Below are 18720 nucleotides of genomic sequence, written 5' to 3'. Positions count from 1 at the left end.
ATGCGCATGCGCAGAACATCTTGTTTGTGTGCATTGCTGCTGACAGTGGTGTTTTATTGCTAATTTCTACTTCGAGTATAATTGTAAATAAACATAGCCCTTTTTGGTTGAAAGACATTTGTGTCCCACAACGTAATTCATCATGATTTGTTTAAGCAGAAGTCAACTTCAACATAACTACATGGATATCTTCAGCTGTAAATGAACACAAGGTGTGCTTCATTTGTTTAAACTGTAATGGACAGTGAGGAAAGACTAACTCATTCCTATGTGTGTTTAAATTTGCTCACTCTACAACCTAAAGCTCCTCTCTGATTTCTAAAAGTCTGCTGCTATAATGCTATGTTTGGGTGTTCATCGGAAAAGCTACATGCTGCGTCCAAATAGTAAACGTCGCACAAATCGGGAAACCACAAAACTTAACTATAGGCTCCCTCTGAGATTAAATATCATTATCACAAGTTCGCACCGTCTCCCAGGGCAACTGAATTCTGACCACTGCATTAGATGGCTTAGCATGAGGCTAGTCCCCCCCCCCCTTACTTAAGTACAATAAAAATGTATTCTTAGTAATAATCATATGCAGGCACAAAGAAATAGTACATTACATGTACTATTTTATATTAAAATAATAAAAATAAAAGGGATCTGTACTTCTGTTAAATATGTAATTAACACTTCAAAACTGGTAAACATAAGTGTCTAACAAATTTATCTGAACTGTATTTTTTTTCTTCTCAAAACAGAATGATGAACTGCTCATATTAGTATAAACTGTCCAGTTTCAAAGAAATAAATATCTGTTGAGAACTCTGAGAATAACATGGTCTGAGTCAGAAATTTGTTTTGCTGCTTTATTAAAAGAATACACAATTCAAAATATTTTATGCTTAAATAGAGCTACAACACCATTCAGTGTTTAGGACACAACCACACCATTCAGAGCAGCAATACTTTATTAACGTTATGGCTGTTTATTTAAGGTAACATTAGGTTTTAAGTCCATCACCAGTGGACACTCACAGCACCCACACAACAGAGCAAAATAAAATACTCCCTCCTCATAGTTGGCACAATCAAGACAGCTTTCCATTCCATCTTAAGTGGCGCGGCAGGTACATGGCTTCTCCTGCACTATATGAGGTGGAACAGGACACTGGGGAGTTAAAAGCTGACTTCAGGCTCAGGCTCTGAGAAGTCAGTATTGTGTTGTGTGTAGTTCTGCGGGTGCTGGGATTGTACACAGGTGATAAATGAGTATGATGGTATTTCGGTCTCATCCTGAGCACAGGTGCTGACTCTTGAGCCATTTTTAGTCAAATTGTTGCTCTTTTCTCCCTCAACTACAACACCTCTCAGTGTTCGATACATGTTCCTTGTGATTTATTGGATGAAATTGTTTTGACGAACTGTAAAAGACACAAAACACTGGTTTTATTAGAGCATCTCATAGAGATCCCAGTGAATAAAATCACTTCCTTGTCCTCCATCTGCATTTAATACAGTGAAGTGACGTCATCTGCAAACAACCTATTAACAGACCTGACCAATAACCTTCTGGGTGTTGTTTGTATTAACGCTAAGGTTTTCTGGTAAGGCTGAGATATTCAGTAAGGTATCATGGATTTCACTGAAGATTTAACTGTGAAAGAATAACTAAATGATATATTCCACACTTAATATTGTCCCCACTGGTACTGTTATCAGTGTTAAGAACGATTTTATACCATTTTTATCTTTAAAATACAAATCATGCAAATGATCTAGTCTTTAACCTTTACCTAAAGTTATTGTATTAGGGCCAGGAATAAAATTCTATTGTAAAGTCTTTTAAAAGTGTTTTGTGTCAGCAGGATTGTCACTAAGCTCAGGGAAAAGCTGAAATGACTTTGTTAATGAACTGTACTCTACAGACGCAACAAATACTGGGGAATCTTTGAGTAAAAATCCTTTTAGTAAATATATATTCCATTATTTAAAATTATCTCACTGTCTTTGAAGAAAAATCATTCATAATGATCAGGTTAAACATTTTCTCATTTTTGACTCAAAGAATAACACATTTTGATCTTGATTCAAACTCACTTTTTAGTTTTTCATATTCTTCTTGTAATTTCATATAATCTCCTTTAGCGCTTGTAAACAGATTCTCCAGGAGTTCATACTGTTTTTTATATTCGTCAATCAGCTCCTGAAAAAGTTTTTCTTTTTTATCATTGAACTCGTTTTGCAGCTCTGCCTGCTTCCTGGCTTCATCTTCAAATTTATTTTTCATTTCTTTCATTTCCTGGTTATGCTTCTTGATCATGTCCTGACGTTCCTTCTCTTCTCTCTCTTTTCTAACAGCGTATTCGCTCTCTCTTTCCTTAATCTCCCTCTCTAACTCTTCTCTAAGTTTCATTTCTCTTCGTCTTTCTTCTTCTCTTCTCTCATCATCCTCATGTTTTCTTTTCTCCCACTCTTCCTTCCTCATCTTTTCCTGTTTCTCATATTGCTCTTTCATCTGTTCTTCCATTAGTCGTTTCTGTTCTTCATACTCTCTATCTTTTAGCTCACTCTCTTTTCTCTGTGCTTCTCTACACTGTCGTTGTTCCTCCTCTCTACAACTTCTCTCTTCTTCCATTTTCTGGAAAAAATCCTCTCTCATTCGGTCTTGTTCTTCTTGTTTTGCTCTCAGCTCTTCTGTGTGCCTCTGTTTTCTAAGTCTGTCCTCTTCCTCTAGTCTTTTCACTTGTCTTTTCTTTTCTTCTTCCCATTCCCTCTGTTTTTGTTTGAGGTCCTCTTGTATCTCTTTCTTCTCATGTTCAGACTCTTTTATTCTTCTCTCCCAAATACACCTTTCATTCTCTTCCTCTCGTCTCCTTCTTTCCTCTTCTAAATCTCTCTTTTTAAGCTCTTTGTCTTGTCTCTTTCTCAGTTCTTCCATGGTTCGGTTTTGTTGATTTCTGAGGTTTTCTTTTTCTTGTTTGTATCGCTCTTCTCTCTTTTTATCCTCTTCATCTCTGTCACTTTGCTGTTTTTCAAAATCAACTCGCTGCCTCCTATTCTCTCTTTCCAACTCATTAATTCTGTTCTGCCATTTCTCCATTTGCATTTTTACTTCTTCTGACCTTCTCCTGTCGTCTAACTCCCGTTTGTTCTTCTCTAGTTCATCTTTCTCTTCAAACTCTTTTTTGAGATTTTCCATCTTTTCTGTGAATTTTCTTTGCATTTCTAGTTTTTCTTCATCAGCCTTTTCTTTTTCTTCCTGTAGTCTTTTCTGCATCTTCTGCATTTCTCTCCTGTATTTGGTGTTCAGCTTCTCTTTTTCAGCTTTAATTTCTTGCTCTTTTTCTTTCAAAATTTCTTCTATTTTATTTTTGATGGATACTTCTGCCTCTTGGAACATGATGTTTGTAAAGTATTGAATTTGGTTTGAATTTATCATTATTTCTATCTGTTTTAAAAGCTCTGAAACTTGGGTGCAGTCATTTTTGTCATTGTTATTAAACACTAGGTACCTATTTCCACAGTCTCTGAGCAGCTTCTTCAGTTTTTCATTCTTACTTTTCTCTGCGTATTGGTTTATTGTCTGATCTTTCAGTTCATCTCCTCTGGTGAACACTACTATGCTGAACATTGAAACCTTTGGACCAAAGATCCTTTTTATCAGATCTAAAGTGTCTGATTCCTCTTTGGTGAATCTCCCGACACTCAGTACAATGATGAAAGCATGGGGTCCAGGTGCCGACAGTGAGATGCACTTCACAATTTCCTGTTGTACTTCATCATTGGACAGTGTGGTGTCAAAGAGTCCTGGAGTGTCAACAACAGCAACTGACTTCCCCTGAACTTCACCAACAGCTTTTTCACAAACCTTAGTCACAGAATCCACACTGGCTTCAGATAAAAATGCCTTCCTTCCCAGGATGGTGTTTCCTGTTGCACTCTTTCCATTTCCTGTCTTTCCAATCAACACTATCCTTAAGCAGCTGGAAACCTGCTGTGGATCATCTTCATCTGAAAATAGAATACATTTTTGACTGGGTTGTAGCCATAATTTCTAAACTTTCTGACTCAATCTTGATTGTGCCATGGTCAAATACTCATCTATACACTGTAAAAAGTGATTTGAGTAATTGTTGATGTAATTTTTTTGAATAAGTCTCACTGAGCTTTCCGCGTTAGTGGTAGTGTAATTCTGAGCATTATATCAACTTGAAATTTATAATCTGTTCCCTTAATACAATTTTCAGTACAAGTGTTTCAGGTCAAGTTTATCCTGTGTGTCTGACGTCATGACGTCTGTTCTATGACATTTACATCTTTTCTAGATTCTTCCACCTGTAGTTCAGCAGCCATTTTCTGCCTCAGCAAGTTAGCTCGGAAAAAACGTAAGGGTAATGCATTTTTTGTGATTGTGATGTCTTAGATACAAAATGACACATCTGAACTGTGTTCTTTATCAGTTAAATTTTTGTGAATTGCTAAGCCAGACCTACACCTTTCATGTATTCATGCTAGCTAACGTTAGCAAGCTTTACATTAACATAGTATTTAGTTACTGCTGTGACAGTTTGGTTAGTGAGATTGGCCCATGAACCCACTGATTTATGAGCAGTTGTAATTTAGTTAGTTAGCGAATTTGCGGGTGGGACTCTAATTGTTTAATACCATAAATGAAAAGTGGTGTATTTATGTTGTGTATAGGTGTAGCTGCTTATACTGAGCTGGTTAATGTTTACTTTAGCTTACCACCAAGTTCATTACAGTCCACTTATGGACAATATGATTTGAAGCAAAACATTTTTTAAAGAGTTGTGAGGAATATCAGGTGCTTCAAAAACGTGCCCCTTTCACTTTCAGAGCGACATCAGTATCATATTGCAAATAATTTGCATACATGTAGTTTTACCAGACTGGAAGTGACAAGCGTATCCACTGTTCACATTTATGTTCTTAATAAGGATATCTCAAATGCTCTTAGACAGAGGTCTTCAGGGACAGACATGGTGTGTTTGGCAAAATGTTTGACACACGATTGTCTAAACTACAATTGTTGGATGATCTTGATCCATTGCTCACTGGGAGGATTGCCAAAGTTAGGTGAAATTGTCCAAATGGTGATTCTGTAGAACACATTGATCTTCATTGTGAAGAAGCTCAGTAGATGGTATATTGAACACTATAGAGCTTACGATCTGAAAACATCACCAGGCAAGGAAGTGGAAGTTCCACAAGAGCTACATGATGCATACCCACTAGCAGACTATAATTTGAGGGATGTGTCTTGTTACATTGAAGAAATTCATTCATGTTTAAAGGGTGAGTTCTATGATTGTGGTGTTTTATTATGAAACTAAAAGCCAGACTTACTACTATACGGTTGTGATTTCAACTTAAATGTTCATAATGTAAGCCGGAACGTTGTTGCAGTACTAGGTGTTGCTTATTTGACTTACAGTTGGTAAATTATGTCAAGTACATTTTATAACAGTAACCATTCACCTACAAAACAAGTTCTTGCATATTTATCCAAGTTGTCTACTACTGCAACATTCATTTATTTCATGATTTTTTTTATTGTTTTATTTAAATGTAGACTGCTTGGTGTACCTGTAAGATGTTTTGTTTAACCCTAAATTTCTTAGTATAAAATCAATTGCTATAATCCCTGGGCACAGTGGCTAGGGCTACCCACTGCACCGGGCATGTGTGCTCACTGCCCCCTAGTGTTCGCTAGTGTGTGTAAATGTATTTCACTGCATGGATTGGGTTAAATGCAGAAAACAATTTCCTGTGTGCAAGCAGCAGCCAATAAAGTGATTTTAATTCCAATTCTAGTTCAAGCCTCATCTACCTAAAACTAATGCACTCTTAAAAACCTCAGTCCTACATAAATTCTCTTTCATACTAACCTTTAGCAAAGACGGCACACCAGTCAGAAATTAGCCAGTCTTGGTCTAGAGGGGATTTGTCTCTTATGTTGAACATTACTAACTATGCTTGCACTTTTTTTCCTCAGACAGCAATGGCTGGTTCAACATCTGCAAGACTATAGGTGATTTTGGGGGAAGCAATATTGAAAAACTAACTCTTCCAAAGACTAGCATACCAGAGACACTAAATTACCTTCTCAGCAAGATAAAGACTACTTTTTTAAATAAAAGGCAACATCAGATTGCAATACATGGACCAAGATTTTGGCAATGAATTCTTCAGTCTGAATTCTACCATTGAACTTCAGGTTTTGGAAACAATCAGAGTGGTCAACCAGCAAACAAATTTGTCTTAAACAGTACCACTGAGACCACATTATCTCATTCTCTTTTTCTTGATTCTGATGAATGTGTTTCGTTGACATCAAATTACAGATCCACAGAGGACGCCATCTCCACTGCCCTTCATTCTGTCCTCAACCACCTGAACAATAATAACAGCTACATCCAGATGCTGTTCTTCAACTTCAGCTCCGTGTTCAACCTAGTCATCCCTACCATGATGGTGTCCAAGCTTACTGACCTAGGAATCAGCACTCCATTGTGTAACTGGGTCTTGGACTTTCTTACTAACAGACCAGTCAGTGAGACTGGGCAGTCACCTCTAGCCTCACACTGAACACTAGTGTGCAACAAGGCTGTGTACTGAGCCCCCTGCTATTCTCCCTGTTCACCTATGACTGTGTGCCACTGCACAAGTCCAACAATATCCAAATCAACATTCTTTTTACTTATTAATATTTAACTCACACTTTACTGCCATTTTACCCATTGTCTATAATTGCACAATACTGCAAGTTTTGCATTGAGTTCCATTTTACACTATGATACTATTTGCACTTCTGGTAAATGCTAACTGCATTTAGTTGTCTTGTATATAGATCTATATATTTATCTATCTGTTTTCATGATAAGTTTTGGAACCATTTTTTTTGCATTGTCAATATTTTTGTCAGAATCCAGGCTGCACCCTGGTTGAGAAAAGCTGCCTAAGAATGTGGTATTAAAATAAATGTGACACATTTTCTGAAATATCAAAAAAAAAACTTACCTTCTGACTTCATCCCCTTCAGCTCCTGGATTTCCATCTCTTTTTTGAGCAGTTCTTCTTTATACTCGTCTTCAACGTCATGTCTGACCTGTTTCTCTAGGGCTTTTACAAACATGTTTAGACAATATGGCTGTGATTCTATCTCATTTACAATTTGGTACACCAGTTCTTCATTCGCCTGCTTTAGAGGTTTCCCTGTCTTTGTTTTCACAAAAATATGTCTGTGATCACAAATGTCTAGAAGTTTCTTTGTGTCTGTGTTGTGCTCTATAAACTCTGACAGGGAGCTACTAATATCTTGCTGAATTGTAAAAAGAACTATTAAATGATCCTTGACTTTGGAGCAGAAGGTTTTCTGTATCATCTCCATTTCTCTTTTGTCTTCATCAGCGAGAGGCCCAGGGGGAACGACGAAGAGGAAAGCATGGACTCCAGGATCACAGAGAGAGAAACAGTGAAGAGCCTCACTCATCAATTTCTCTAAAAGCTGGGAGTGGCAGAGAGATGGCATCTCCACAAGAGTGACTGAGTGTCCAGACACTTCTCCATCTCTCCTCACACACTTTGAGCTGGTCTCTGAACGGCGCTGGATTGGCCCCAGTATTAGATCTGATACAGAAGACTTCAGCTCTTCATCGCTGCCACACAACACCAAGTTCAACCTCCGAGACACTGAAAGAGAAAAAACAATAACAACAATAAGTTACACTTGAAGAGTCTTTTAAAAACCTAAGTACATTTTACAATTTAGGTTTAACAAAATCCTAGAGTAAAACAAAATCTTGAGAGAAAAGTTCTAAGACTTGAAGATGGAAAGAGACGAGGAAAAGCTGATGGAAGAGTGTAAGTGTAAGGAGTTTCAAAGTGTGAGTACAGCAAGAAAGACCTGCTGCCAGCCTATACCAAGCAATGGTCAGAAGACCAGTATTTGCTCGGTGTCAGAAAAAAGGTATTCCACTTGTACATTACTTGTCACTAAATGTACAAACCATGTTGGAAATATACCTTTAAAGGTACAGCAGTGCTGTTAAAGTCCAGTTGTGTTCCCCAAATGTTCATTACATTCTCTTCTCCAGAAGGAGAGAGGGATATCTGTAATTTTTCACATTTTATACAACTCAAATAAAATAAAAATAAAATAGACAAGTCTTGAAGATGAAACTGGACATATGAAATCAACACAAAAACACTACAATTAATATAGAAAGTACTTCATCTGTACCCTTGGGATACCACCACAGTGACAATTTTTCTGAGGGAGTCCTGCAAAATTTTAATGGAAGCAAACAATTACGAATATCTCAGCAAATACTTGCTGCAATCTTTGCTGTAATGACAAGCCAAGGGACATACAAGAGGTGATCATAATGTTATGGCTGACTGGTGTATATTGGTATGTGAGTGCCATACACAAATGCTTGCACACACACAAGTTCTGGCTGTGGATGTAATCTAATACTGCAAGGAATTTTATGATGGTTCTAGGAAGCAATTTGTAAATCCACTTTCTGATTCAAAAACATTGTCTCATTTCCGTGATTAGTTTTGTTGTAATCGCTTTGAAAATGAAACCATTCTGAGTAACACCAGTGGGTTGTGGAAACCTGAGAACGTCACTGGTGTGTCACTGACTCCAGGACTTTAACCTTCTCCTGAATATGATGAAAAATCTCTGGGAAGACATTTTCTGATCAGAACCATAAATTAAGATTCATTGAGTGAAGAAGAAATGTTTTTCAGGTAATTTAAAAGCTAATTCCTAGAACAAATGTAGTATGATTAGATAGAAAAATTATATACATTTTGTATGTTTTTACTTCATATCTATACCTGGTTAGAATTTAGAAATGTAGTACAATATAAAATTTTACTTACTATCAGCCTCAGACTTCTTACCAGGAGTCATTTTCTTGAAAATATCCCCCAAACTTCTCCCTACATTAGAAATATTAATGTCAGTGACCCACTGTGATCATAAGAGAGACCGATTATCAGACACAGTTACTAATAATGGACATTCTAATATTTGGTTGATTCCATGAAGTATGGAAATAGACTATTTACATTTATCCTTGAGTTTTGGAGTTTTGATTTCAGACTTTTTCTGTGCTGTTGACCCTTCGTGGGGTTGTACTTCAGTTGGAGCCAACACAAATTTCTCCCACTTAAGATAATTCCCTCTGTTCTCTTCCACAATCTTTTCCATGTTCATCAGAAGAGTGGAATGACTGCATCCACTGTTAAAGTCAAACTGGAATCTGCCGTATTCTGTGATAACTTCTTTAGAAACACTCTTTCCCACTGGGGTGGCCCTGCCTCTCTGTGGTTTTTGTATTTTCATCACTATGGTGTATTTTTGTGGGTCCTCAGATAAAGAACGAAAAATGAAATCCAGCCTTTTATCGTCTACATCGGTGAAGTCTTCTGGCTGTATGACCAGCACTATAACATGAGGTCCAGGATCACACAGAAACATGCACTCTCTCATTCGCTCAGTCACTTCATTCACAGACAGTGGATTATCAAATAAATGAGATGCACTGATGAGTGCGATGGGTTTTCCTTCCACTATTTCTCTGGCATTCTCACAATGCTGTTGTGGTGGGCAAATGTTTTCAGAATCAAACACGTTTTTTCCCAGGATGAAATTTCCCACTCTTCTGTTCTCCTGGTAATTCTTCCCCAGCAGCATCATCCTCACTGTATAATGAAAGAATTATATTAATATATTACTAATAGGTCTACAGGTACATTTTAAAGTGTTGTGTAATATATAGTTGTAATTTAAAAAGATCTAGCATTAATAAGAACTTTGTCTGAGTCTTTTTAAATAAAAAAAGTTTGACTTAAATAAAAAGTCAAAATGTTTATCTACTGAATTGTGTATTGTTTTATGCAGCATTTTAGCTTTCAGCACGTCCACTAACCTGGAGAGACCCTGTCCTGTTATTTATGTTTATAGTACATTCAAAACTAAAATAAACACTTATAGGATTTGGTTCTGAACAACAGAGAATATTCACTTAAAACAGTGAAAGCAATACAGAATTTATTCCAGAAAATATGGATGCTGTGTAACTTACTTTTAGGAGGATCGTGTATACTACTCCTTTTCCGGGGACATAATGGATCTGTGACAAAAGAGGAATCTACACATTATTTCCTACACATTACAACAAACACCAGTTGCACATTCATTCATTATCTGTAACCGCTTATCCAATTCAGGGTTGCGGTGGGTCCAGAGCCTACCTGGAATCATTGGGTGCAAGGCAGGAATATGCCCTGTAGGGGGCGCCAGTCCTTCATAAGGCAACACACACACACTCACTTTTGAGTCGCCAATCCACCTACCAACGTGTGTTTTTGGACTGTGGGAGGAAACTGGAGCACCTGGAGGAAACCCACGCGGACACGTGGAGAACACACCAACTCCTCACAGACGGAGCCCCTGGAGATGTGTGACTGCGACACTACCTGCTGCGCCACCGTGCCACCAGTTGCACATTTAGTTCTACTAATAAGAATGACATTTTTCTAGAATGAATTGTATTTTTACATGTGCAAACTGAATTCAGGATAGCAGGAAAATGGCTTGCCATGGATATCGTGATCATATTTTAACTAGACGTTTCAGATATCTTGACTGATCATTCTGACTAGTCACACCACAGCAGATTTATATAATGCAGTTTCTTCAAATAAATTCCTGTTACTGACACAGGAAATTCAAATGTTCTTGAGCATTTCTCAGTGGAAGGAAACTCACTTTCTCTTTTTCCCATTCCTGTTCAACTCTTTAGCAAAAATGTAATATTTAACATCAAATGTCCATTCTAGGACAAAATAAATTTGAGATTAAAAATGTAATTGCTACCTAGTGGGAATTGAATTATTGAAATCAACAATATAATTTTTACTAGTAAAATTTAATTACTTATATCAAAAATTAAATTTTCATTTCTGATTAGTCAATATATCATTAGAGATATCTGGAATGTAAATCCGGTGAGAATCTCACTGTGTCCAAAACTGGGCCCTATTCACTATAATAGTGCACTACTTTGGAGTGCCGCCATTTTGTGGTAGTACCTGAAATTATATTGGACACTTTTCAGTGTAATTTTAAGAGTTGTGTCTTAAATGAATGATTGTTTAAACACTATATGTTCTCTCAGTATCTTCAAAGTTGTAATTATTTAGGCGAGCACTATATGTGCAGTGTCTTAGTAACATGTTCAAATATTGCTGCTTTTAAAGCCTGTCTCTAAAGCAATTAATTTGTAAACACCGTCACTTACAAGAAGGCTGCCTTTGGGCACTGACTCGTGAGGCAGCAATGTGGAGAAGGCTGCTGCCTTCTCTTTCAAACACTTATAAACCGAACGCTATTGCGTACTGGAGCTGTCACTCCAAACTCAGCGACCAATAGGAGCCAAGACCTAAATCCCGCCTACCACACGAGCGCAGTAACGATAATCGTCTGGAAATTAAAAAGTCACATTTTTGAGTCATTTTGTTCGCTTCAAACTGTTTCAAAACATCTAATTCAATACTAAGTTATTTCCTGTATGTTTTACCGCAGCCCTCTGCAGTGAGAAGAGCTCCATATCAGTTTACCACACACTAAGATTAGGACCTGTTTTCTCTAACTCTGTATAGACTACTGTGACACGTTTAAGATGAAAATACAACACCGTGACACACACGCCTGTTTTAATTCGGTTTTACAGTATGTACTTACCGTAACCAGACGCCATTTCACCTTCATGTAACAGCTGAAATCAAAACAGAAACCGCCCCCCTGTCCCACTTGCGCCCCTCGTGTGTGTGTGTGTGTGTGTCACTGTAGACATATTTAGAAAGCTAGAACATTCAGGTACTGTATTATCTGTAATGAATCATCTATAGATTGATTACATCACCACAGTGCGATTGTGCCGCTCCTTCTCGAATCCGGTAGGTCACATTTTAGCAGAATACCTCAACTTTAAGTTTGAATATTTTTTGGGAAGGATTGTGTAACCCTTCTAACTAATTAGCATTAATAATCATTTTAATACTAATAAGTTTTTTTATTTGAATGTCTCCTGTAGTTGTACTTATTTGATAAGTTATGTTTGGTCTCTGGTTGTATATTTTTCTTGTTTTTATTTCATTTTATTGAGTCTCATGACTGGAACTCTCATGAGAGGGTGGGGGTGGGGTCGAGAAAAAAGAGAGGAGAGAGAGTGCAAGAAAAGCTTCTGTTGTTTTTCAGTAGTCTACTGAACAACTATAATCTTTGCAATGATGTTGTCAGCTCGGTATCACACTAAACTGTAAATGTGCTGTTGTAAAAGGAAGTGGAGTGACGGTAATATTTTATCTCATGCATTTTATTGCCGAGTGTGAATAAGCGATGCTCATTTATGTGCTTTTTAACCTAACCCAGGATAGCACTAAGTCTAGTGGGACTAGCAAAATTCGGACTCGTTTGGTCAGAAAAACCAAGCTGTATCCTCTCCAACACTCCACAATAACCAGCTATCTAGTAGTTTTGCTCAGGGAGCACGTACCAAACTTCCACAGGCCTTGTGGGAGCATGTTATATTCGGGGGGAGGGAGGAGGAACACGGTTGAAGGGCTTACTTAAAACCCTAAAGTTGAAATAATATAATTTAAATCAAATTTACCAAATATGTATAAAAGAAAAACTACAAAACCCAATGTGTCTATGGCACTCTCCCCAACTTAGCCCCCTTTCAGCTTGACCCAAAAGCTTGTTCAGTCGGGAAAACAGAATTTGCCCAGCAACTCATAGACCAAACTTAATTCCAATCATAAAATTATTTATTAAAAAAAAGTAATCTAGAACTACTAAAATGAATTAAAATTAAGTTGGAGTTTCCAAGCGAGAGGCTAAAAACGATCATTAACGGCTAGCGAACTAATCTTAGCAGCAGAAGACACTCAGGCCACAACAATTAAGGCTGCAGTACTCACACCGTTCCGAGGCTGATCGAAACCAGCCCTGGAGTCTGCAGCGTCCCGCCTTTGATGTGGCCGTCCAAGCGCTCCCCGTCTTGTATCTCCAGCGTCACCAGTTCCACTCTCCTTAGTCCGGTAGCTACTTCCTTGGCCCTCTCAGGATCACTCGCTCGATTTCCAACTCGCTACGCCACGTCAAACTCCTTTACTCAATTTCCTATATCCACGCACTAGTCGTCACGCCATGACCTCGTGCCTTCCCTTGCTTCTCTTCTTTTTTTTCGCTCCCCTTCCTGTCTCCTTCAGTTCCTTAAAAACAAAGAGTCTCCTCCTCCCAAAAGTACGTCTGTTAATTTTCCCCAGCAATGATCACCCTTATTGGTCCTGTCAGCAATTAGAGGTAGCAGCAGGTGGCAATCAACATACACAAATAAATAAATCCACAACCCACCACAAATATGCACACATTGACAAAATAAAGCTCAATTTAAACACCACAAAAATCACACAAGGTTCACCACAAAAAAAAAGAGAAAACCAAACACACAATAATATATTGCTTGTCCCCAACAGTTAGCCTAGCCACTCCAAGCTATCAGCCCCCACTACTCCGAGCCGAACTACCACTGCCGCCGAGAGGGAGAGGAAGGGAGAGACTGAAAGAGACAGAGTGAGGTTCAGTACATGTTGAGGTACAACTTTTTGTTAAATTTGGTTGCTCGTAAGAGTGAAGAGGCCAGTGTTTTATATTTTATGGGCCGGAACGCACACTAGCAATGATTCAGGCCTGCAACGAGAACTAGTTAAATGCCGGCTTAGGGTGTGTGTGTGTGTGGGCCCATCACATGGTTTGAGGTTAAAAGTTTGGATTTCTTAATATTTGTGTCTATAATAACCAGAGAATTAGGTTTATTATAAAGATAGATACATGGTAGTTTAATTTAAGTATTTGTATGATTTTTTTCCAAAATTCTGCCAAATATACGCGTTTACATATTGTATGTAAAATCCATATTTTTTAGTTTTCATTCCAGATCCATATATCTTAGTGTCACGCCCTCGTGTCATGTCTGTTTTCCCCGGTCATGTGCTCTTTTAGCACATGGCTATGTTTGTTATTATTCCTGTCCCGCCTCCTCGTCTGTCATTTGTTAACCTGTCCCCTCGTTATCTGTCCAGGTGTGTCTTGTTTGTGTCAAGCATTTAAGCCCTCTTGTCTCACGTCCTGTTTGTCGAACATTTTACCTTGTTCTATGTCCAGTCGGTCATGTTTCTGTCTGTCTCCGAAGTTTCCCCCGTCGTCATTTCATTCCCTTTGTCGTCGTTTCGCTTTGTTTTCCGTCTGTCCCATTTACCCTGTTTATTTCTTAGTGTCCAGTCTAGCTTGTTTACCTTCTGTCAAAAGTCTCTTTGTTTTGTTATTTTTTCTTTAATAAACGTTTGTGTTTTAGCGAATGCGTCCGCCCTCAGTCAGTCCGCTCCATGTTCCTGACAGAATGTTCAACCAATACAAGGACGCAGCTAGCACAGACTATCCATTTGCGATATGTGCTGTTCGCCGGACTCCATTCCGTACAGGCCCCAAAGATCCTGTGGGGGAGGTTTTGAAAGCGGCCTCGGAATGGAGTCGCCGGCTCCAGCTCCTGCCTGGCGCTGTTCCGAATCCCATACCGGAGGAGTCGACGCGTGAATCGAGTAATTGCGCCAGCGGGAGTCGAAAGAGTCGGCGAAAGAAACGTGCTGGAGACACCCCCTCGATGGTGGATTACCCCCTCAGGTCCGGAGAAATTTTTTGGGGGGGTTAAGGGTAGGGGCTGTTAGCCTCCAACCTCAGGACAACGGAGGTGGGGCTAACAGGGGCGCACCTATAAGGGTTCTGATGGGTGCGCCCGTCAAACCCCCTAAACCCTTTACTGCTCCAGCACGTGCCCGGCGAGCGGCACGGGCCCCTGCCTCCGTGGACGTCGTCGCAGGGTCCCCTGTCTCCGTGGACGTCATCGCAGGGTCCCCTGCCTCCGTGGACGACGCCGCAGGTCCCCCTGCCTCCGTGGACGTCGTCGCAGGGTCCCCTGTCTCCGTGGACGTCGTCGCAGGGTCCCCTGTCTCCGTGGACGTCATCGCAGGGTCCCCTGCCTCCGTGGACGACGTCGCAGGTCCCCCTGCCTCCGTGGACGACGCCGCAGGTCCCCCTGCCTCCATGGACGACGCCGCAGGTCCCCCTGCCTCCGTGGATGACGTCGCAGGTCCCCCTGTCTCCGTGGACGACGTCGCAGGTCCCCCTGCCTCCGTGGATGTCGTCGCAGGCCCCCTTGCCTCCGTGGACGTCGTCGCAGGTCCCCCTGCCTCCGTGGACGTCGCCGCAGGTCCCCCTGCCTCCGTGGACGTCGTCGCAGGTCCCCCTGCCTCCGTGGACGTCGTCGCAGGTCCCCCTGCCTCCGTGGACGTCGTCGCAGGTCCCCCTGCCTCCGTGGACGTCGTCGCAGGTCCCCCTGCCTCCGTGGACATCATCGCAGGTCCCCGTCTCCGTGGACGTCGTCGCAGGTCCTCCTGTCTCCGTGATGGCGGCACCCGCCGCTTCTGTCTCCTAAGCGCGGCTCCCTCAGCCGCTCCTGTCTCCGTGATGGCGGCACCCGCCGCTTCTGTCTCCGTGAGCGCGGCTCCCTCAGCCGCTCCTGTCTCCTTGAGCGCGGCTCGCTCAGCCGCTCCTGTCTCCGTGAGCGCGGCTCCCTTAGCCGCTCCTGTCCTAGTGACTATGGCTTCGGCCGTTTCGGCACCCGTGACTGTGGCCCCGGCCGCTCCTGGTCATGTCCGAGGGACGATCCCCAGAACTGTGCCCAGGCTGGTTCCTCAGACTGCCCCACAGATATTTGCCAGTCCTGGGCACCCCCCTGTTATATTGGTTCCCCTGTCTGTCCCTGTCATGATTCCTGTCTCTGTCCTTGTCCCTGTACCTATGTCTGCCTTCGTTTCTGTCCCAGTCCCGGTCACTGTGTTTGTGTCAGCCCCTGTAAATGTTCTTGTCCCTGTTCCCCTGCCTAGTCCTGTCCAGTACCCTGTTAGTCCAGTCCAGTCCCTGTTTCAACCCTCTCTCCAGTCTCAAGTCCCGTCTCCAGTCCAGTCCCCGTTGCAGTCTAGTGTCATGTCACATGTCCTGTCTTCTGTCCAGTCCCAGCACCCAGCCTCTGTCCAGTCACATACCCCTGTCCAGTCTAACATTTCTGTTCCTATCCTGTCCAGTGTCTTGTCACCAGTCTCTGCTCCCGTCCATTCCCAGCACCCAGTCCTGTCATCTGTCCTGTCACATGTCCAGTCCCCATTTCCACCCTCTGTCTTGTCTCAAGTCCCGTCTCATGTCCAGTCCCCGTATCTGCCCAGTGGCCTTTTTTCCCGTGACAGAGTGCATGTAGAGCAGCTCCTCAGGGGAGCATTGACCTCAGACCTCCTACTGGTTCAGATGAGATTGAGGGAAAGAAAGAATAACCCTCCAAATTTCCTGGAACTTCTCAGTGAAATCCAAGTCAAAGAAGAGTACATGGCTTCATGAAGACAAGTAAACACTGACAAAACAAAAAACAAATGGTTGAGACTACAGAATCTGATCAGTTGCTGGTTTGCAGTAGAGCTCAAAGATGTAAAAGCCCATGTAGCCAGGTGAAAGAAAAAAAAAATAAAAGAAAAAAAATAAAAAATGAATAAATAAACGAAACCATACTTAGATAAGACAAATATTGGGAATATATAAATATGTATTTTACTTTAATTGCTACATCGGCAGGGTTTCAGATTTTGTATTGTAACTAATTTGCATTTGCTCAGTTCGCTTGGCTCCGCGTGGGTGGTGCCTGGGGTTCAGCAGACAATCAGGAGCTGTTCAGGTGACGTTCTGCCTATCGGTTGGAGGTGTAGGGAAGTGCGTAGTTTTTTCCCGGTTTTTACTTTCTGGACCTCGGTCACGAGAATGAGGGCAGCTTCATGCTAAACAGAAGAAAGAAGAAAAAACCCAGAGAAAAGTTGGCGTTACACCACGGCACGGAAAAGAGTAGGTGAACTTTCCTATTAGGAGTCAGAAGCCGAGTAATTGAATAACGACAACGCGTTGTATCAGATAAAAGAGTGCTTGTTAATATTTATCGTTATCGCCCATGCTAATGCTAATTTGGTGTATCATAGGCTAATTACTTACCTTCCAATTTCGGGGCCGCTTCAAGCCGAGGACGGCGGGCGCAGTTTTGAAATACGGAGCAACGGTGAGAAACATGTCTCTCTTTGATGCCCTGGGGCTAAATTTATCTTACGTCTAGTGTGCTATCAAAAGCTGGGGTATTTCTAAAGTCTGTGAATGCACAGAAGTGAGTAATTGTGCAAAGTTTGGAACATGTATATTGTATTTATTATTTTATATCAGTGTATAAGAGGAACGGTTTTATTTTCTGTTGCCAATTTAAGGAAAGAAAGGGAATAATAATGATTTGATAATTCATATGATGAGTGTAAAACTATATTCTATTGTACTTGTAACTGCAGAAATTCATTAATTCCAATTGTGAATTTAAGGAATTAAGAGGGTAATTTTTGGTGCAGTCTTCTTCACACTAGTAGGCCTATAGTGTATGAGGAGTAATTAATTAAGCACACTTCTTTGATACCTCTGGAAGCAACTCAGAATGTTAAGTATCTCACTGTGAGTAACATTGAAACATTTCATATGAGTGGAAATCCATATTTTTGAATGTTGTACAATTGAAACTGAAGATTTGAGATCTGATAAGATTTAAGATATATGTATGAAGTTGGGTGTAGTATGTAGAAATTAGACATTTAAACTTTTATTGATTTATCTGAGAATAGAAATAATAGATATGACCTTGTTTATAGGTCAGGTTTTTTGAGAGGACGGGAAAATTCAAGAATCAGGACGTGATTCCGAATGCATTAGATGGCGAGCCAGGAACATTGAAGAAAAGACACGGACAAGGAGATACCTACGTACCCACTCATACACTCATACATCCTCAAGACACTCAGACGAACATTTAATATCAGGTGCACCTGTAACAAATTCTCAGGTCTGAGGGATCCCAAACAGACACTTTATTTTATTTTGTGTGTGCACACTTTTGGTTATTGTAGACATTTGGGTTTTTGGTTATTGATTATTTTGTGAAACAATATTTTTGGTTGATTGAAAAATACAAGAGAGGTTAATCAATATTCATTCCCTTGTCTGATTATTTATTGCTGCTCAACACACCGGCTCCTAGAGAATTTGGTGTCTTCTGGTTCGAGTCATAGATTGTTACCGGTCCAACTCGTTATTAAACTGTAACTTACTATTATATTACTGATAATTGGTTACACCCAGCTCAGTGAACTCACTTTGAAATCAAGTCGGAGCTCCTCCAAGGAAGGAGAATAAGTGACGCCCAGTCACAAAATAGCTCCAGATCATGAAAGTCCTTCAGAGTTAGCAGGTTTAAGGAAGCAACTCAAGAAGCTACAGCATCTACTGCAGTTTTATGTGTGGCTAACTCTACCAGCTGTATACCATAGGTGGCTTGCGGCCTTGGCAACCTATGACTTTGATATTGAATACCGTCCAGGAAAAGTTAACACAGATGCTGACCTGCTGTCCTGGTGTACCCTAGGAGATGGTACCAATGTAGAGTGGAAAAGTATATCTCTTCCTGAAATAAAAGCCATCTGTAGTGGAGTTTGTCCCCA

General features: G+C 40.6%; 1 protein-coding gene and 1 long non-coding RNA gene across 2 annotated transcripts; one reads left to right on the top strand and one right to left on the bottom strand.

Annotated features, from left to right (window-relative positions):
* Window positions 1-2047: 2047 nt before the first annotated feature.
* LOC136677879 (GTPase IMAP family member 8-like) lies at window positions 2048-9724 on the bottom strand. Its single transcript, XM_066655578.1, has 4 exons — window positions 9094-9724; window positions 8905-8964; window positions 7030-7701; window positions 2048-3999 (listed from the first exon to the last, which is right to left on the bottom strand). Exons 1-4 carry the CDS (start codon window positions 9722-9724, stop codon window positions 2048-2050), a joined length of 3315 nt encoding a protein of 1104 aa, XP_066511675.1.
* A 7235-nt stretch (window positions 9725-16959) lies between these two features.
* LOC136686122 (uncharacterized) lies at window positions 16960-18106 on the top strand. Its single transcript, XR_010800286.1, has 3 exons — window positions 16960-17038; window positions 17170-17246; window positions 17875-18106. It is a non-coding gene; the product is annotated as an uncharacterized lncRNA (long non-coding RNA).
* Window positions 18107-18720: the final 614 nt, after the last annotated feature.

The sequence above is a fragment of the Hoplias malabaricus genome, chromosome 2 (assembly GCF_029633855.1).
Source record: "Hoplias malabaricus isolate fHopMal1 chromosome 2, fHopMal1.hap1, whole genome shotgun sequence".
Classification (NCBI taxonomy): Eukaryota; Metazoa; Chordata; class Actinopteri; order Characiformes; family Erythrinidae; genus Hoplias; species Hoplias malabaricus.
The sequence above is the reverse complement of the archived record's forward strand: the minus strand, read 5'-3'. Positions and strand labels throughout refer to the sequence as shown.